This window comes from Xenopus laevis, chromosome 1L, assembly GCF_017654675.1.
Source record: "Xenopus laevis strain J_2021 chromosome 1L, Xenopus_laevis_v10.1, whole genome shotgun sequence".
In the NCBI taxonomy this organism is placed as follows: Eukaryota; Metazoa; Chordata; class Amphibia; order Anura; family Pipidae; genus Xenopus; species Xenopus laevis.
In genome coordinates, this window is record NC_054371.1 from 18,537,656 (window position 1) to 18,557,397 (window position 19,742).

General features: G+C 39.4%; 1 protein-coding gene across 5 annotated transcripts in view; it reads right to left on the bottom strand.

Moving 5' to 3' along the window:
* Nucleotides 1-11,847: 11,847 nt before the first annotated feature.
* The window catches only part of LOC108697591 (eukaryotic translation initiation factor 2-alpha kinase 3), a 47,279-nt gene continuing 39,384 nt past the window's right edge, over nucleotides 11,848-19,742 (bottom strand). For all 5 annotated transcript variants that reach the window (XM_018227775.2, XM_018227780.2, XM_018227766.2 and 2 more), the window contains 4 exons: nucleotides 17,513-17,680; nucleotides 16,364-16,465; nucleotides 13,783-13,845; nucleotides 11,848-12,176 (listed from right to left, as the gene is read on the bottom strand). In XM_018227775.2, coding sequence (XP_018083264.1) covers nucleotides 12,000-12,176; nucleotides 13,783-13,845; nucleotides 16,364-16,465; nucleotides 17,513-17,680 — 510 coding nt within the window. In that variant the 3' untranslated portion in view covers nucleotides 11,848-11,999. The remainder of the gene's footprint in view (nucleotides 12,177-13,782; nucleotides 13,846-16,363; nucleotides 16,466-17,512; nucleotides 17,681-19,742) is intronic.

The following is a 19,742-nucleotide window of genomic DNA, read 5'->3' on the forward strand; positions in this document are numbered from 1 at the left end:
CGGCTTCTGAAATCAACTCTCTGTTTCCCATAAATCACAAGGATTGGATATAACCACTATGGACCCAAATCAGCTGTTGAATATTGAGCGGATCTGCTGCTCAGAGTTTCCCAACAATAGAGTGAACAGAACTCTGGTATAATTTGGTGTAAAAACACCCCAACAGCAATTATACAGATGAATCCCTCCTGTACCCCAAGTCCCTTTATTTATATCAGAGAATTACTGCAGCTCTGCTGATGCATTGTCTGTCGTACTACTATTCTCCCAACAGCATGGCAGCCCCGAATCCTGCAGCTGGTGCCCAACTTATAATGCAGTTTTAATTTGCTTAAATGACAATTGCTGATTCGCTGAGCTGTTTGATAGATGTGCAAGATGGTTGGTTGCTCGTCCTGAACCAGCAAGCCCTTGAGGAATACAAATAGCAGAACATCAGCAGCTGCCGTATGGGATATCTCACAGAGATGATGATACTACTTTCTGTAATTACTGCCAGACAGGGGATAATGTACCATTAATGTTGTTGAATTAGAAGTCATCTCTGAGGTCCTGAACGACAGCCTCGTGCCATCACAAGATCTCAGCTTTACTCTGAATTATCTTTATTAGGTTCTTTTCTGTAGGGATCCATGCAATGCAGGAGCAACTGTCATTTACAGATAATGGGATCAGGGCTGAATTGATTGTGTAGGTGGATTGGACACTAATGGAATGAGGGACGGTATAGAAACGGAATGCTGCTGAGTGTCTGCTGTGTATGTGATGAGCAAACTGTGATGGGAACCAAGAGGGTTATTTAAATATATTAGGTGAGTTTCATTTGTGTTGTGGTTAACTGGGAAAACTCAGAGAAGCCAATTGCCCTGCAGGATATTAAGTAACCATTAGGGATGCACCAAATCCAGGATTCAGTTCGATATTCAACAGGATTAGACCAAATCTTCATGCCTGGTTGAACCGAATCCGAGAAATCGTGCGACTTTTTATCACATAAGCAAGTGAATTTTTTTTTAGCCACATGTGGCTCTCTTTTTCCCTCCCCCTCTCCGATTAGTTATTAAACTTGGGTTTGGTTACAGTACAGTTTTGGACCTAATCGTTCACGAATGATTTGGGGCTTCGGCCAATTCCAAAGTAGTGGATTTGCAACATCCCTAGTAATTTGCGTGCCTGGCTGAACCGAGTCCTTAAAAGGAAGTAAAAAATTTTTTAGCCACATCTCTTCCCCTCTCCTTCCCTATTTTGCATATTATTAGTTATTAAATTAGGGTTCGATTTCGGTTTGGTATTTGGCAGAATCTTTCACAAAGGATTTGCTGGGTTGGGCCAAATCCAAAATAGTGGATTTATGCATCCCTAGTAACCATGGATTATGAGTCTCACAGGAGTTAAAGGAAAGTCGTCTTGCACTCGGGGGTGCCAAATGTTAGGCACCCCCAAGTGATTGTATTGACTTACCTGAAACCCCAGGCTGGTGCTCCTATCAGCAGAAAACTGCACCGGCCCAGGGTTATACCATTGAGCACCACAGAGCTATCCTCTTCCGTCTTCTTCTTTCTTTGCGCGGCTGCGAATGAGCAGTTGATCAAAAAGCCGAACTTAAACGAAAAAGACGCTATTTCATTCTACTGCGCATGCGTCTGAAAACATTTTGTTGTACGTGGGCCCAGTGATTTCTGATGGAGGCCCTGAATCACGGCATGAAGCAAGAAAGCTAAACTTGATAGACCCAGGCCTGCTCCACCCCACCATGAGCTTGACGGAAGATCCTGTAATTGTATACACATCAACACTGGTCCAGAAATAAAATGTGAATCTTTTTCCAGGCCCAAACATTATTCCCCTAATTATTAAGCTCCTGGCTCACGACTAACCCAACATAAGTACAACAGTAAGTGCAAACATCAATAACAACATTATAAATTGCTTTATGGTGGTGGCTCATTGCCCACATCCTCATTCCCATTCTAATGAATGACTGGTTCCAATGTCCTCACCAATATCTGCCATTTGTAGAATGTTTCCCAATCTTGATGAAAGACAGAAAAGGGCATCTGAGAGCTCTGGAGTCTTTATTGGTCATAGAGCTGCTCCACTGGTAAAAGGCTATTGTTACTTTTGCTATAAAACACAATTTGCAGAGCACTGAGCATGACTTATTCCCAGCCTGACAGTTCTATGCTCCACATCTAATAAATAACAATTCAGCAGCTCAGCGGTGGCCGCATTTGCCCAGTTAGAGGATCTGAATTCTCAGAAACCCACAGTGAATGAATAACAGCCCTATGGTTCTCAATTGCATTGAATTCTGCCTTCATCCCAGATGGATTCCTTCCCATGTGCCCTACATAAAGCTCATCAATATATAAATGTTCTGCTACATATGCAGCATCTGCAACATGACATACATAATGCTATTTGTTTTTATACTACCAATCAAGAAGCAGATGGAATTGTCGCTGGCAGGGCCCCACACCTTATGCTTAAATTAAATTCTCTTCAATAATATATTAAAACAGTGAGAAGCACAGAGGGGCCCCTACGAGCAGCAGTTGTAAGATGAGATGAGTGGGGGAATACTCAGTAACACACCACAAATATCAGAAAGGTAGAGACAGTAACACTTTATTCCTTACTTGAATTGGTCACTTTTATTCATGACTTATTCTTACAATTTGATTGGGCCCTGATATTGAGTCTACAAGAATTTTGACTGTGGCCGTAGCTGATGTAGTTGATCATAGACAGGTCTTTGACACTTGTGGGGTGTGGGGGTGATCAGAATGCTACTATCCACCCCACATTGCTCCCAAATCACTTGAATTATTAGGGCCACACACATTGGCTAGAAAACTCCTGAAATCAGTAAGAGACAAGTGCACTAACCAAGGAGTAAACAATACGATCTATCTGTTGCCAGAATTCCAAGGGGCAAGAGACGGCAGGGGCCCAAAGGGAAACAAAGAAGAGAAACGTTTGAGAGACTGGATTAAGCTTTAGGCACAGGCCACACAGGAGTGGGGAGATATGAGAGAGAGAGAGAAGAGAGAGAGAAAGAGAAGAGAGAGAGAAGAGTGAGAGAGAAGAGAGAAGAGAGAAGAGACAGAGAGAGAGAGAGAGAGAGAGAGAGAGAGAGAGAGAGAGAGAGATCATAGACACTCTTAATTCTTTGGAGTTTTGTTTATCATTGGCTGAGCTTTCAAAGTAGCAACTTCCTTTTAATATATAACATGCCTTATGGAAACCGTAGTATTTCAGCAGTAACAAAGTTATTGGATTAACAGAAAATATGCATCATAAAATTAGACAGGTGCATACATTTGGGCAACAGAGATATTACATCAATACTTGAGTTGATCCTCCCTTTGCAAATGTAACAACCTCTAGACGCCTCCTATAGCCTTTGATGAGTGTCTGGATTCTGGATGTGGGTATTTTTGACCATTCGTCCAACAAAATCTCTCCAGTTCAGTTAAATTTGATGGCTGCCGAGCATGGACAGTCTGCTTCAAATCATCCCATAAATTTTACATGATATTCAAGTTGGGGGACTGTAGAATATTGTACTTGTCCCTCTGTATAAATGACTTTGTAGATTTCCACGTGTGTTTAGGGTCATTGTCTTGTTGGAATATCCAACCCCCTGCGTAACTTCAACTTTGTGACTGACGCTTGAACATTATCCTGAAGAATTTGTTGATATTGGGTTGAATTCTCTGACCCTCAACTTTAATAAGGGCCCCAGTAGTCCCTGAACTAGTCACACAGCCCCACAGCATGATGGGACCTCCACCAAATGTGACAGTAGGTAGCAGGTGTTTTTCTTGGAATGCGGTGTTCTTCTTCCGCCATGCAAAATGCTTTTTGTTATGACCAAATAACTCAATTTTTATCTCATCAGTCCAAAGCACTTTGTTTAAAAATGACTGCGGCTTGTCTAAATGAGCTTTTGCATACAACAAGCGAATCTGTTTGTGTTTGTGGCGTGAGTGCAGAAACGGCTTCTCTCTCATCACCCTGCCATACAGTTGTTCTTTGTGCAAATTGTGCTGAATTGTAGAACGATGTACAGATACACCATCTGCAGCAAGATGATCTTGCAGGTCTTTGTTGGTGATCTTTGGGTTGTCTGTAACATTCTCACAATCCTATGCCGCTCCTGTATTTTTCTTGGCCTGCCAGACCTGGGTTTTACAGCAACTGTGCCAGTGGCCTTCCATTTCCTGATTACATTCCTTACAGCTGAAACTGACAGTTTAAACCTCTGAGATAGCTTGTTGTAGCCTTTCCCTAAACCCTGATACTGAACAATCTTTATTTTCAGATCTTTTGAGAGTTGCTTTGAGGATCCCATGCTGTCACTCTTCAGAGGAGAGTCAAACAGGAGCACAACTTGCAATTGGTCACCTTAAATACCATTTTCTCATGATTGGACACACCTGCCTATGAAGTTCAAGGCTTAACAAGCGAATCCAACTAATTTGGTGTTGCCAGTAATCAGTATTGAGCAGTTACATGCGTAAAAATTAGCAAAATTACAAGGGTACAGAATTTTTGCACAGCCAGTTTTTCGCATTTGATTTAATTCCATACAACTGAATACTGCTTCACTTAAAATCTTTGTTCAGAAAACACCCCAGTACTCAGATGTTCCTGGGAAATGAAAGACATACCACTGTTATCTTTTTTGTTGAAAGTGGAGTCAATTATTATGCAGGCTGAGAGGGGTTCCCAAACTTTTTCATATGACTGTAGATAGATATGTAGATAGATAGATTTATAGAGAAGATGATAGACGATGGACAGATACTGATACAAACCAGGGACAGCAGATAAGCCCCCATTTACCAAGAACCTGCTGTTCTGGACCAGTGGTAAGGTAAGGAATCAAGGCCCTTCAGGCTCAAATTCCTATAGATCACTATATATACACATGACAAATTGCATGCATTAAGGAATTGGTAGCCCCAAATAAGTAGCTTGAATAGCTTAAAAGGCACAAAGAGAGCAAGCGTGGCTTCCCAGTGTGTTTCGTGGTTCACGGTGGCACAAGAAGAACTCGGCATCTTAGGCAGAAGTTTAGTTTTGCATACTTACAGCATTTCATACATATAATTTCAAGTAATTACTTGTATTTCTTGCATGACTTGGTTTTTCAATTACCATTTGTTGTTCCTCAGCTGTCATGCTCTCGCGCATCTCGGATCTTTCGTTAAGGGGGAAAATGAATAATTGAGAGACTCATTGCAAAGTCTGGAGCGGTTCCTCACTAATAGCAAACATTTCTGCACTTCTTCCCAACATAATTACAAGCTCTTTGCCTTCTCCCTGCACTTACAAGATGAGCCGTGAATGAGGGGAAGCCAGAGATATGGAAAGGGAGGAGGACAACCTTCTCATGCAAAGAATATGACGGGACAATGGGGGGGGGTACTTAGTTATACACAGGATTCATTCTGAAAGACTTTGACAAGTGACAACATTTTGCATAAAAAATATATCGAATGAACTTTCCAGTGGAGGAGGTGAGGTTCTTAAAGCATGGAGACCGTGGTTTCTCACAATGTTAAATCAGGATTACTTTACATTTTATGTCCACCAGTCTTGCAGGCGACGTGGATGTGAATGACCCGTCATTTAGGAAGACTTGACTTTGTTTAGTTCTTGTAGTTGCAGGCAGGCATCAATCCGGAACACCAAACAGTACAAATCAGGAGCCCAAAGTTTAAATAACCCAAAATACTTTATTTTACATTATGTATTAAAACAAAAGCCTTGCGCGTTTCGGGTCACATTTATTTTGCTCGAGTGAAGGAATAGAATAAAAAAAACGTTGAATTTCGAATTTTTTTTTGGCTACTTTGACCATCGACTTCGACTCGAACGATTCAAACTAAAAATTGTTCGAATATTCGACTATTTGATAAAAAAAACTTCGACCCCCTACTTGGCCACCTAAAACCTACCGAGGTGCAATGTTAGGAAGGTCCCCATAGGCTTTCTAACAATTTTTTGTTCAAAGAAAAATCGTTCGATCAAACGATTTGCGGTAAATCCTTTGACTTCGATATTCGAAGTCGAAAGATTTACATTCGGCAGTCGAATATCGAGGGTTAATTAACCCATATGTAAATCTGCCCCTTAATCATAGCCTACGATTGAGGCTATGGTTAAAGGGATCTGGTCATTGGAAAACATGTTTTTTTCAAAACACATCAGTTAATAGTGCTGCTCCAGCAGAATTCTGCACTGAAATCCATTTCTCAAAAGAGCAAACAGATTTTTTTATATTCAATTTTGAAATCTGACATGGGGCTAGACATATTGTCAATTTCCCAGCTGCCCCCAGTCATGTGACTTGTGCCTGCACTTCATGAGAGAAATGCTTCCTGGCAGGCTGCTGTTTTTCCTTCTCAATGTAACTGAATGTGTCTCAGTGGGACATGGGTTTTTACTATTGAGTGTTGTTCTTCGATCTACCAGGCAGCTGTTATCTTGTGTTAGGGAGCTGCTATCTGGTTACCTTCCCATTGTTCTTTTGTTTGGCTGCTGGGGGGAAAAGGGAGGGGGTGATATCACTCCAACTTGCAGTACAGCAGTAAAGAGTGATTGAAGTTTATCAGAGCACAAGTCACATGACTTGGGGCAGCTGGGAAATTGACAATATGTCTAGCCCCATGTCTGATTTCAAAATTGAATATAAAAAAATCTGTTTGCTCTTTTGAGAAATGGATTTCAGTGCAGAATTCTGCTGGAGCAGCACTATTAACTGATTCATTTTGAAAAAATTTTTTTCCCATGACAGTATCCCTTTAAGGGCCAGATTTATGAAGGGTCAAATTGAAAATTCAAATTCAACTTTCTAGTTTTTTTTTATGGTCAAAATTCAAATTTCGACTAGGGAGTTATTCAAATTAGATTCTTTTTTTTTAAAAATTCGAACTCGATTTTCGAGATTTATCACACTTTAAGAACTTGAATTCAACTATTCACCACCTGAAACCTGCCAAATTGCGGTTAAAGTCAATGGGAAGACGTCCAGGGATCAATTTGGAGTTGTTTGCATCCTTGCTATGTATAAAAGATCAGAGAATGGTGGCTCCTGGTACAGGTATGAGATCCATTATCTGAAAACCCATTTTCCAGAAAGATCTGAATACCAGAAAGGCCGTCTCCCATAGGCTATTTTATTCAAATAATTAAAAATGATTTCCTTTTCCTCTGTAATAATAAAACAGTGCCTTGTACTTGATCCCAACTAAGACGTAATGGGGATCGTTTATAAAGTTCCCCAAGCACATATTTATTTCCAAACGGTTGTATTGCCCGTATTTTATCCTGAATGCTGAAATATTGCACTGCTGCGCCAGTCTTTTTTGGGAATTCACATTGCACAAATATATCCGCAAATGAGATTGGTGGTTGCGACTACGCAAGGTCGTTGTGTGCGAAAATAGCTGACAGTAATTTTAATTCTCATTTTGCGAAAACTGTTATTTTGTCGGTCACTAAATTTGTGGTGTAACTCAAATACAAATATATAAAAGGTCAAATTTCAAATTCATGCGATTTTTTTTAAATTTAAATATACTCACAATTCGACTGGGAGGTTATTTAAGAAAAAATGTAAATGGCTAATATTCGAGAGAATGGTTCCGACCTATAAATTTGATTTGTACGAATAGTTTGTCTCCCGAAAAAAAAAACAAAAAACAACTTGAATGTCATGAAGCCAATTAGCATCTCCAAACAGCTCAACAGACCTCTGCCATTGATTTGAACTCGGCAGGTTTTAGGTGGCGAATATTCGAATTAGAACCGTTTCCATGGTCGAGGCGTGATAAAAATTAAATTTACATTCGATTAGGAGGATGAAAATTCTGTGTGAATTTTGATTGTCGAAAATTCTAATTTACTATTCAACCCTTGATAAATGTGCCTGAGAGTGCGTGCATAAATATTCGCAATTAGCGATTATACCATATTTAAAAAGCCCTTATGGACATTCGCAATTCTGTTTGCAATTAAATACACCGCTCTTATCTAGGTTAATATAACCATGCGCGGGGCAAATATTTTCACTGTGCGAATCATTTTGCGCTGCGTCAAGTTTATAAATGAGCCCCATGAAGGTTTATTTAATGATTTCCTAGTAGACAATGTATGGAGATACACGGTCTACTAGAGATACAAATTATGGAAAGATCTGTTATCCAGAAAACCTCAGGTCCTGAGCATTCTGGATAACAGGCCCAGTACATGTAGAGGTATGGGATCCGTTATCCAGGAAACCAGTTACCCAGAAAGCTCCAAATTACGGAAATGTCCATAGACTCCATTTTATCCAAATTTTTAAAAATGATTTCTCTGTAATAAGGTTCACAATAATGAGGCTTCGCTTCCTAGAACATTTATGCTTTATTTACTGTGCTCAGGGTAAAGAGGCTGCCTAGTTTCTGATACAGACATGGGATCCATTATCCGGAAACCCGTTATCCAGAAAGATCGGAATTATCCGACTGTCATAGACTCCATTTATTCCCTTTTGTCTGTAATAATAAAACAGTAGCTTGTACTTGATCCCAAATAAGATATAATTAATCCTTATTGGAGGCAAAGCCAGCCTATTGGGTTTATTTAAAGGATAAGTTAATCTTTAAAATAAGTGAATGTATAATTAATGAGGGGGCTATTCTAAGCACTTTTGCAATATACATTTATTTTGTTTTTATTCCAAGATATTAAGGGATACATGTACTGTTAGTATGAATGAATCTTGTTACAACAGCACCACCTGTTGGTCAGTTTCTGACCAGTCTGACCAGCAAGTAGTCAAGGAAGTTGTCAGGAGAAAGAAAGAGGCGGCTCTGATGTTCTTCTGCTTAGGAAAAAAGTTAGAAACCTTTCTCAAATCTTTCCTAAGCAGAAGAACATCAGAGGAGCCTCTTTCTTTCTCCTGACAACTTCCTTGACTACTTGGTGGTCAGACTGGTGGGAAAATGACCATTAACAGTACATCTATCCCTTAATATCTTGGAATAAAAACAAAATAAATAAAGAATGTACATTGCAAAATATCTTAGAATAGCCCCCTCATCAATTTTACATTTACTCGTTTTAAAGGTTTACTTATCCTTTAATGTTTACATGATTTTCTAATAGATTTAAGGTATGAAGAACCTAATTATGGAAAGCCCAATGTCCTGAACATTCTCGATAACGGGTCTCGTACCTGTTTTTTTTAGAGTGTTGCTCTTTATAGTGACCAAAACACAAGCGATTCTAATCCACAAGTGAAGGGGCTGAAGCACAGAAATATCGATTTTTTCCCCAATGTGACTAAAGGATCCTGTACAAGTCTTATTCAAGGCAAACTCTGGGCCACCTACATACATAATACATATATAAATACATAATAATATATAATAACTGCATACATACACCCAAATCATGGAGCCACGTTAGTATTTGAAATGAAACAGAAAACGAAAAAGTAAATAAAAACCGTTTTTTATTAAATCCTTCAGACTTGAAAAAAAAGTCAACATTATCGAATGCACTTTAACGTTCTCATTTAGTAACAAGTGTTCTGTACAGTAACAACCCCAAACGGATTGACTTCACATAAATAAAGAGGGGAAAAAAAACAAGACGGAGCCACACAACGGAAAAAAAACAAAAACATATTTACACGAGACGCGTGGTTAAACGTATAAAGCCAATGACCGATTTCCAAGACGTTAAAGTCGTCGTCAGCGCAAGTCGAGCGAGAGACACAGCAGCAACAAATACAGAGAAAAAGGAGGTCTCTGACAGACAGAGGACAGGCCGCTTCACTGACAGTTGTGTGGGGTACAATGGAATATAATCGTTCTATGGATAAGCCCTTGACAACACACACAGAGAGGGGAGTATTTAAAGAGACAGTGCAGAGTGTTTGGTGATCTCAGAATTAAGCGTTACCCCTGGCTGAGTCATTGGCATAGAGATATCAGACATGAGGTGGCCGTAGTGAAAACCACTTCCCAGAAAACTGGCAGTTGTTATTCCCACCAACGGCCACAGCATTCGTAGAACTGTATGGTGACAGGTGGCATTACGAAATATTACACTGAGATTTTACTCACATTTATATAAAATTGCTTTAATAGAAGACTCTGCCGTTCAGACGACGATATCTCCTTCTCCTAGAGGCTTTATAAAAGGATCGGTTTCTTTCCAGGACATGATTAAGCAGGAAGTGCAAAATTACAAGTGTTTTGGAAATGAAACTTCATGGTCGGGAGTTAATGATCATCAGCAACTTCTACAGTAAACCAAGTCTTTCCGTAAAGGGCAAGGAAACCATCAGAAAGGATTTTTCTATCAGAATAGGTGCTTTAAAACGAGCAAACGCCTTTCTATGCAGCATCTCTACATTCCAACCTTCTCTGCAGCCCGATGAGAAAGCTCTTCGATTTTCAAGGAACTGAAGGACGTCGCCTCCGCTTACTTGGGCTTGCAACAGGCTACAAACATGTTATCGTCTTCTAGCAATGACGTGAGGTCGGGAGTTGAATGCATATAATAAAAGATGCAGAGCTGGGAAGGGGAATGACATCACTGGATCCAAGATGGCAGCTGCATTCAAATAAATACAGGAAGGTGAAACCAAAAAAAAAAATGATATTTTGGGCAGTAAAAATTTAGAAAAGGGTTTGGGTGGACTTTTGTCATTTAAAGAGAAAAAAAATACCCCCTTTTTCACTTATGAACTCATTTTAATGGGCTTAGATGTCTTCATGCACCAGTTTATAAACCCAACTTAAAGGGGAACTATCAAGAAAATGTAATATAAGTTATAGCATACTGAAATCAGAAGTTTTCTAAACACAACCATTTAAAAATTCTGTACGGTTTCTAAAATAATCAAGTCTATCTTCACTATTCATCAGGAGTTGGGTGTCAGATGAATGATCCAATATATCTTATAGGGGGGGCTCTCCTTTTGCCTAGAAGATGTATTAGAGCTCACTATTAAAATCACCAGACATCATGTCTCTCTACATGCAGAATTTGTGCAAAAGGCAGTTATTTTGTTACATTTTGTTTGTACTGGAATCAGTTATTTGAGTGAACTCTAATACATCTGCTAGGAAAGGAAGCCCCCCTATAAGATATATTGGATCTAACGGTAAATGAATATCTGACACCCAACTGCTACAATAAGAGAGAATGAAGAGAAACCGATGATGAGAGCGTGATAATGAAGAAAAACTTGATTATTTCAGAAACAATGCAGGATATTTAATTGATTGTATTTAGTAAGTTATTTCTAAAGTTATTTCAGTATGATGAACCATTTTCGCGATAGTTCCCCTTTAATGAGTTCATGTCAATAATGAAGGTTTGTTTTTCCTCTTGAAGATTTATGTAAATTGAGAAACTGTAACTCCCAGTATTCTCCCCCAGACGAGGCGAACCGGAACAAGAATATCTGTGAAACGAAAATCAGCAGTACAATTTTTTTCGCTCTCTTAAAACAAGATGGCGGAAAAAGCTAAAACGCCACAAAAAGTAAGAAAGTCGCCGACTTAAAACAATAAAACTAAACAATAATAGCGATGACGTATTTCATGATCTTTTGCTCACAGATTTCGACATTGAATTACAGTCAAAGCACAAGGCTTTCCATTAGCTCTAGAAAAATATTTGTTTACAAATTCAACATTTTTTTTCTTTTTTTTACTTCGAAGGCTTGTGCTTTTCATCCAGTAAAAATATAAATATAAAAAGGCAAGGAGCCATTGCTAGTCAGTCTCCTGGGAGGAGTAACAGGGCAGGTGTGAGGAGACGGCTTATACCCCAAGCACTTTGTATTGCTCTTACTACGCTAAACCAATCATATTGGAGTTACAGTGTGAGCCTGCCTCATGTACTTCATATGGTTTGCAGGTGAAATGTCAGCCCACTGAAGTAGGAGGAGCTATAATCCGGTGCAAATTGGCACAATCCATTCACTTGCTGGACTGCCTGAAAGTCTTCATGCCGGAGGCACTTAATGTGCGAGACCTCTGTCTGAGGGCCAGTTTCCCGTGAAGATCAAGGCTGTCAAACAATGGGTTGTCAATGATCTCTTCAGCCTCCGGCCTTTCAATTGGGTTATGAGATAGCATGTGCAGGACCATGTTTTGCTGCAGAGAAGAAGAATAATGGTTAGTCTTACAGCAGAGAGGGAGCATGTCCAAAACCGACACCTAAACCTGCGTTTTATTATATAAGGTACAGGGAACAAGTCAGTATCACATAAACACCTAGAACTATGGAAACGTAGCCAAAGTAAATTCTTTCCATGCCCAGCCCTCTGGTCCCCTCCCTGGTGTTGGGCTCGGACATGCCATCACTATATTGAGCTTGTGGTACGAGAAAAAGTCGAAAGGCTAGGAATCCTTTATCATTACTAGGCAAATTTGCAGCAACCCAGAGCGACCAAGCAGTAATAATCTTTATTCAGTCTGCACATAGAACAATGAAAACATCTAACTGGTTGCCATAGGTTACTGCCCGGTGTTGATAAATGACCCCCCACTTTCTACACCGGGTCTTTGCCCTGCACACAAGCACTGTCACGGCTTCAGTATACCAGTGTCAGACAAGAAGGGCAAGAGTAATAACAGCATAAATATACAGTAAATAGTGCTATAAAGGTGAGATAGAGTTACAAAGAAACCCCAACAAGTTATTAAGTGCTTTATAATAAACCCATTTAATCATGGATCATAGAATGAAACAACAGGATTGCACCGAATCCAGGATTCGGTTCGGGATTCAGCCTTTTTCAGCAGGATTCGGACGAATACTTCAGCCCAGCCGAACCAAATCCGAATTTGCATATGTAAATTAGGGGTGTGGAGGGAAATCACTTTACTTTTTGGCATCAAAACAAGGAGTAAAAAAAATGTTTCCTCTTCCCATCCCCTTGCATTTGCAAATAAGGATTCGGTTACTTTGGATCCGGCCGTATCTTTCGCGAAGGATTCAGGGGTTGGGCCGAATCCAAAGTAGAGGATTCGGTGCACTCCTAATTGCAATATAAAGATGCAGTATAATCTTTTTAAGCAATGTGAAAAACTTGTGGTCTGCGTATACACGTTTACAAACAGGGCATTGATCGCTCGCAGGAATGAGCGAATTTTTTTCAGCAAGTTTCACTGCTGAAATGGCACCCGTAAACTCCAATGGGAGAAAAAAAATTTGCGCGTCAAAAAAAAGAAAAAAAAGTCGCTCATAGACTTTAATGCATTTCGGTGAATTTTTGGCTTAATGGGTCAAATTCGCCCATCCCCAACCGCTCCTTATGATATACAGGTATAGGATCCATTATACGAAAACCAGTTATCCGGAAAGCTCCAAATTACGGAAAGGGCGTCTGCCATAGACTCCATTATAATCAAATAATCCCAATTTTTAAGTGATTGCCCTTTTCTGTGTAATAATAAAACAGTAGCTTAAACTTGATCCCAACTAAAATATAATTAATCCATATTGGAAGCAAAACCAGCCTATTGGGTTAATTTAATATTTATATGATTTTCTAGTAGACTTAAGCTATGAAGATCCAAAATACAGAAAGAGCTGTTATGCATTCTGGATAACAGGTCCCGAGCATTCTGGATAACAGGTCCTATACCTGTAACCTGGCTTTTGCAAGAATTCTGAACCAGGTGTAACAAAATTTAGAAATGGATTTTTCAGATTCACCAAGTATTACATGAAAACAGAAAGCAGCCATGAGCCTACCTCAGCAGCGTATTGCTCTGTAAATAGTTCTGGGAACTTCAAGTCGCGTAATTCTGTTAATACCTAACAAAAAAAAAATAAGATAGGAAAAAGCTTGAAGATTCAGATTAAGGAAATCCTGAAACAAGAACATTCAAGGCTTGTTAAAGAGTTAGTTTGATCTTATACGCACAACTATCTGCACTTCACTCTGCATTTATGCCTGGGGCGAGGCTAAAGGAAATCTCTGATGATCCCCAGGTAGTAGTAACGAGGTTTAACACAATGGCTCTGCAATAAATATCTTACAATGTTTTGATTTATCTGCCTGTGCTCTTACTGAGCAGCGCAACAGTATAGTAATACAGAGCAGTATTATTCAGAGATTTTAGTATGGCTGTAATTGCTGCAACATATGGACAAAAAATATATTCTGATGACAGAAGACTTATCACAGGAAACCCAATTTTCTTTTCTTTCTCGTATGCAACGTAAAAAGCATCACATATCTCAAAGATTAAGAATATTTCTTTCCCATACGTACTTATAATCTTCTATCAGTCATCTTAATGCCCTCTAGTGGAAATATGTGTGTTGTATACTGTACTACTAACTGGCCAATAAGTAGCTCAGGTTAGCCCTAATTCAGTGAAAGCACAGATAAACATTTACATACACATAATTAATTATACAGAGCACTAATGGTGGGACATAATCAAGAGTGCTGGGGCCTAAATAGAAGGAAATACCCTTTCTCCTAAAACACTGCTACATCAGAGGTTACATTGACACGTGCTGTGCATTAGAAATTATTACAGTTTGGTCCATAAATATTTGGACAGACAACTTTTTCTAATCTTGGTTCTTTACATGACCACAATGAATTTTAAATGAAACATCTCGGGTGCAGTTGAACTGCAGACTTTCAGCTTTAATTCAGTGGGTTGAACAAAAGGATTGCATAAAAATGTGAGGAACTAAAGCCTTTTTTTAAAAAAATCACTTCATTTCAGGGGCTCAAAAGTAATTGGACAATTGACTCAAAGGCTATTTCATGGGCAGGTGGGGGCAATTCCCTCATTATGTCATTATAAATGAAGCAGATAAAAGCCCTGGAGTGGATATGAGGGGGGGGGGGGTGCTTGTATGTGGAAAATTTTGCTGTGACCAGATAACATGCGGTCAAAGGAGCAAGTCGTCCTTAAGCTGCAAAAACAGAAACAACCCATCCAAGAAGTGAAGAGAAACCCCTTCACAACAGCCAAACAAGTGAACAACACTCTCCAGGAGGTAGAGTATCCATATCCAAGTCTACCATAAAGAGAAGACTGTATGAAAGTTAATACAGAGGGAGCACTGCAAGGTACAAGTTACTCATAAGCATCAAGAATAGAAAGGCTGGATTGGACTTTGATAAAAAAAAAAAAAAAAACATCTAAAAAAGCCAGCACAGTTCTGGAAAAACATTCTTTGGACTGATGAAACTAAGATCAACCTCTACCAGGCAAGAAAAAAGTATGGAGAAGGCGTGGAGCAGCTCATGATCCAAAGCATAGCACAGTTCTGTATAAAACATTTGGGAGGCAGTGTGATGACTTGGGCGTGTATGGCTGCCAGTGGCACTGGGACACTAGTGTTTATCCATCATGTGACACAGGACAGAAGCACAAGAATGAATTGTGAGCTCTTCAGAGACACTGTCTGCTCAAATCCAGCTAAATGCAGTCACATTGATTGGGAGGTGTTTCATAATGACCCAAAACACACAACCAAAGCAACCCAGGAGTTTATTAAAGCAAAGAAGTGGAATATTCTTGAATGGCCAAGTGAATCACCTGATCTGAAGCCAATTGAGCTGCATTTCACTTGTTGAAGACTAAACTTGGGACAGAAAGGCCCACAAACAAACAGCAAGTGAAAGCCGCTGCAGTAAAGGCCTGGCACTGCATTAAAACGGAGGAAACCCAGAATCTGGTGATGTCCATGAGTTCAAGACTTCAGGCGGTCATTGCCAGCAAAGGGATTTCAACCAAGTATTAGAAATTTTTATTTTCAGTTTTTTTTAATTCGTCCAATTGCTTTTGAGCCCCTGAAATGAAGTGATTGTGTTAAAAAAAGGCTTTAGTTCTTCACATTTGTATGCAATCTTTTTGTTCAACCCACTGAATTAAAGCTGAAAAGTCTGCAGTTCAACTGCACCCGAGATGTTTCATTTAAAATTCATTGTGGTCATGTACAGAACCAGAATTAGAAAAAGTTGTCTGTCCAAATATTTGTGGACTTAACTGTATATGTTGCAGGATTCCATTGAAATTGGCCCAAGCAGAACACTGTTATCGGGGCTTTCAGTCCTATTACTAAACACTAGATGCTTCAGGTTCCTCCCAACTAAGCACAGATGAAAGCTGTAAAAGAGAGGCCTTACAGAATCCCCCTCCTCAATAATCCAACATGGCAGCTGTCTGGGTATTTTACCTTCATGATGATTTGCTGCAAAGTCATAAATCTAAACTCTAAGAAACTACAAAAGGCCCTACTTTACATTTGTCAGGGGACCAGAAACAAAATGGTGTAAAATTGAGGTCGGACTGTATGTACTTACTCTGACCCGCTCCATCTGTGTGCTAAATGGGTACAACAGCTCAAACAAGATCAGCCCGAGGGAGAAGATATCCACTTTGTGGGAATAGCTCTGCCCAAAAAACTAAAAATACAAAAGCAAAACAGACGCCAATGTCAAAATAAAAGTGTTTTGTTATAAAATTTACTACCAGCCATAATAAAAAGTGCATCATGAGGATGCAGTATAAATGGAAAGGATACAGCAGATACCAGGGTAAAGGAGAAGTGATGGAGAAAACCAGGCTAAGACATGTGGGGAGCAGGTTACCAACACGGCTGCTAAATTGCACTGGTGCAGTTACCATAGCGATCAATCAAAACTTTGCTTTCCAATTCACTGCCATTGGTAACACCACTAGTGCAATTTGGAGCCTAGCTCATTAAACAAGTCCCCTGGTATTAAAGGGGAACTGTCGCAAAAATGAGAATTTAATATAAGCTTCAGCATACTGAAATTAGAAACTTTCTAAATACAATCAATTAAATATTCTGTACCGTATCAAATATTTACTGTTTCTGAAATAATCAAGTTTATCTCCACTATCCCTCTCTCAGCATCTGTTTCTCTTCATTCTGTCTTCATGCAGCAGTTGGGTGTCAGATATTCATTAACAGATATTCTTATAGGGGGGCTTTTGCCTAGAAGATGTATTAGAGCTCACTCTATTAAAATCACCAGACATCATGTCTCTCTACATGCAGGATTTGTGCAAAATGCAGTTATTTTTTTAGATTTTGTTTGTACTGGAATCAGTTATTTGAGTGAGCTCTAATACATCTGCTAGGAAAGGAACCCCCCCCCCCATGAGATATATTGGATCTAACTGCCAATGAATATCTGACACCCAACTGCTGCATGAAGACAGAATGAAGAGAAACAAGATGCTGAGAGAGGAATAGTGAAGATAAACTTGATTATTTGAAAAACTATTCAGAAAATGTAATTGATTGTATTTAGAAAGTTTCTTATTCCAGTATGATGAAGCTTATATTAAATTTTCATTTTCACAATAGTTCCCCTTTTAAAGGAGTCGCACCTCTAACTGATAAAGGGGAAAGAACAGGAAAATGTTGACGCATAAGGGATGTATTGTCACGGAGTAGGGCAATAATGTAAAATGTTTATCACCTGCTCGGGGCTCATATACAGTTTTGTTCCCACTTGGCCTGTATGACGGGCATACGCTGGCATTGGTGTTAAAACGGTCTCTTCATCTTCTTCTTGGTCCATTGCAGTAACCAGCCCAAAATCTCCTACTTTAACTACATCATCTAGAGTAAAAAATATATTGGAAGGCTGGTGAGGGAAAAAAGAAAAAAAAAAAACATTTTTAATAAAGCTATTTCAAGAGCCAGAATCCTTCACTTTAACATAGAACAAGATAAGGAAGGGGTTGAATGAGAGACAATAGAGCATAAAGGGGATCAACCACATTTAAAGGGGTGGTTCACCTTTAATTGAACTTTTAGTCTGTTATAGAATGTCCAATTATAAGAAAGTTTTCAATTGGCCTTTATTTATTTATTTTTTTAAAAAGTTTGAGTTATTTGCCTTCTTCTGACTCTTTTCAGCTTTCAAATAGGGGTCACTGACCCCATCTAAAAAAAAAACAAACAACTGCTCGTAAGCTTACAAATGTATCGTTATTGCTACTTTTTATTACCCATCTTTCTATTCAGGCCTCTCCTATTTATATTCCAGTCTCTTATTCAAATCAATGCTTGGTTGCTAAAGTCATTTGGAGCATAGCAACCAGATTGCTGAAATTGCAAACTGGAGAGCTGCTGAATAAACAGTTAAACAATTCAAAAAAACTCAAAATGATAAAAATAATTTCAAATTGTCTCAGAATATCACTCTCAAAATCATACTAAATGTTAATTTAAAGGTGAACAACCCCTTTAATTAAACATTTAATGTGAAGTAGAACATATCACTCAGAGAGCATCACTGCCCCCTGTCTGTTGCATCACTGCCCCCTACTTGAAAGCAAGAAAAGAGACAGATTAGGAAGGCTATTATTATTAATATTACTAGTGCATCTATTATTATTACAAACAGAGACCAATTGAAAAGACACTAAGAAAAGGGCAATATATAACATACTAAAAATTTACTTTAAAGGAGACAGAATAAATGAAAAAACCCTAATTTTGTAGGCAATTATGAGTAATATATGATGTTGCTTTTATATGATGCTAAAAATGTAATATCTTTAAAAATAGCCCCTTTATTGGAGCTCCCTATTGATGTTCTCTGGTCCCTGTCTAGGTTTCAAATGAGGGGTGGGCGTGTCCTAATGGTCCCTGCCAGAATCACAGTAGGAGGGGGGACAGCCAATCACAGCCCTGCAGTCACACAAGCAGACAGGCCTCAGTTCCCTATCAGGTCCTGATTGGTTCCTGCCCTACAGTGCAGTGAGCTGAGAGCCACCGGCTCCCCTGTACAGCCTGGGAATTCAGGGAGCAGGAAGTAGAAAAGAAGGGGGGATTATTAGTGATTTTGCAGAAATAGTCAATAAATCAGCCTGAAACACTACTTTTTTTTAAGCACAATTCTCTATATCTAAATAAGTATAACGCACTGGTATGTTTTTATTTTTTTTTTTTTTAAATGTCTTTCAATGGAAAAAATTAAGAGCTGGCAATTCCCCATGACAACAAGTGCATTTACGGCCTACATGATGGTCCTCTTAAACAGTGGTGTAACAACTAAATGCAGTGCCCCCTCCCCCACTCACATAGGAAAGCAGCCAGAGAGGATCTCTACAGTTATAGAAGAACATGCCCAGCGGTCCAGGGCTCCCCTGTCCCCACAACCCCCACCCCGGGAATGCAACGTCTGCTTTCTCTATAGCTACCCTACTGCTCCTTAATGTAACTGCACTCAAAAAATTAGATGATTGTAAATGCAAACAAAATGTGCCCTTGTCTTATAACACATAGCCACAAGTCAGTTTCTAGCAAAGTAAGAATAAAAAGAAAAAACTTTAAAAGGAATACTGCCATGTGAAAAAAAAATTTTTTTCAAAACACATCATTTAATAGCTAGAGTCCTGCAGCAGGTCGGGTACCCGCGGGTTACCCACAAAAACCTGCGGTACCCTGCGGGTTGTGGGTTTTTCTTCTCAATCGCGATTTTTACTCCTTTTTTCTGATCACGCCTACTTCCGATGATGTCACTTCTGGTTTACAATGACACCACTTCCTAATTCTTGATGGTCAGCGGGTCACGGGTCCAGGTTGCGGATAAGGTACTTGCGGGTCAGGTCGGTTAGCAGGTCCAAGTGGGTAAGAATGCGGGTTGCAGGTTGCAAAAAAAATGGACCCGTGCAGGACTCTAGCTTCAGCAGAATTCT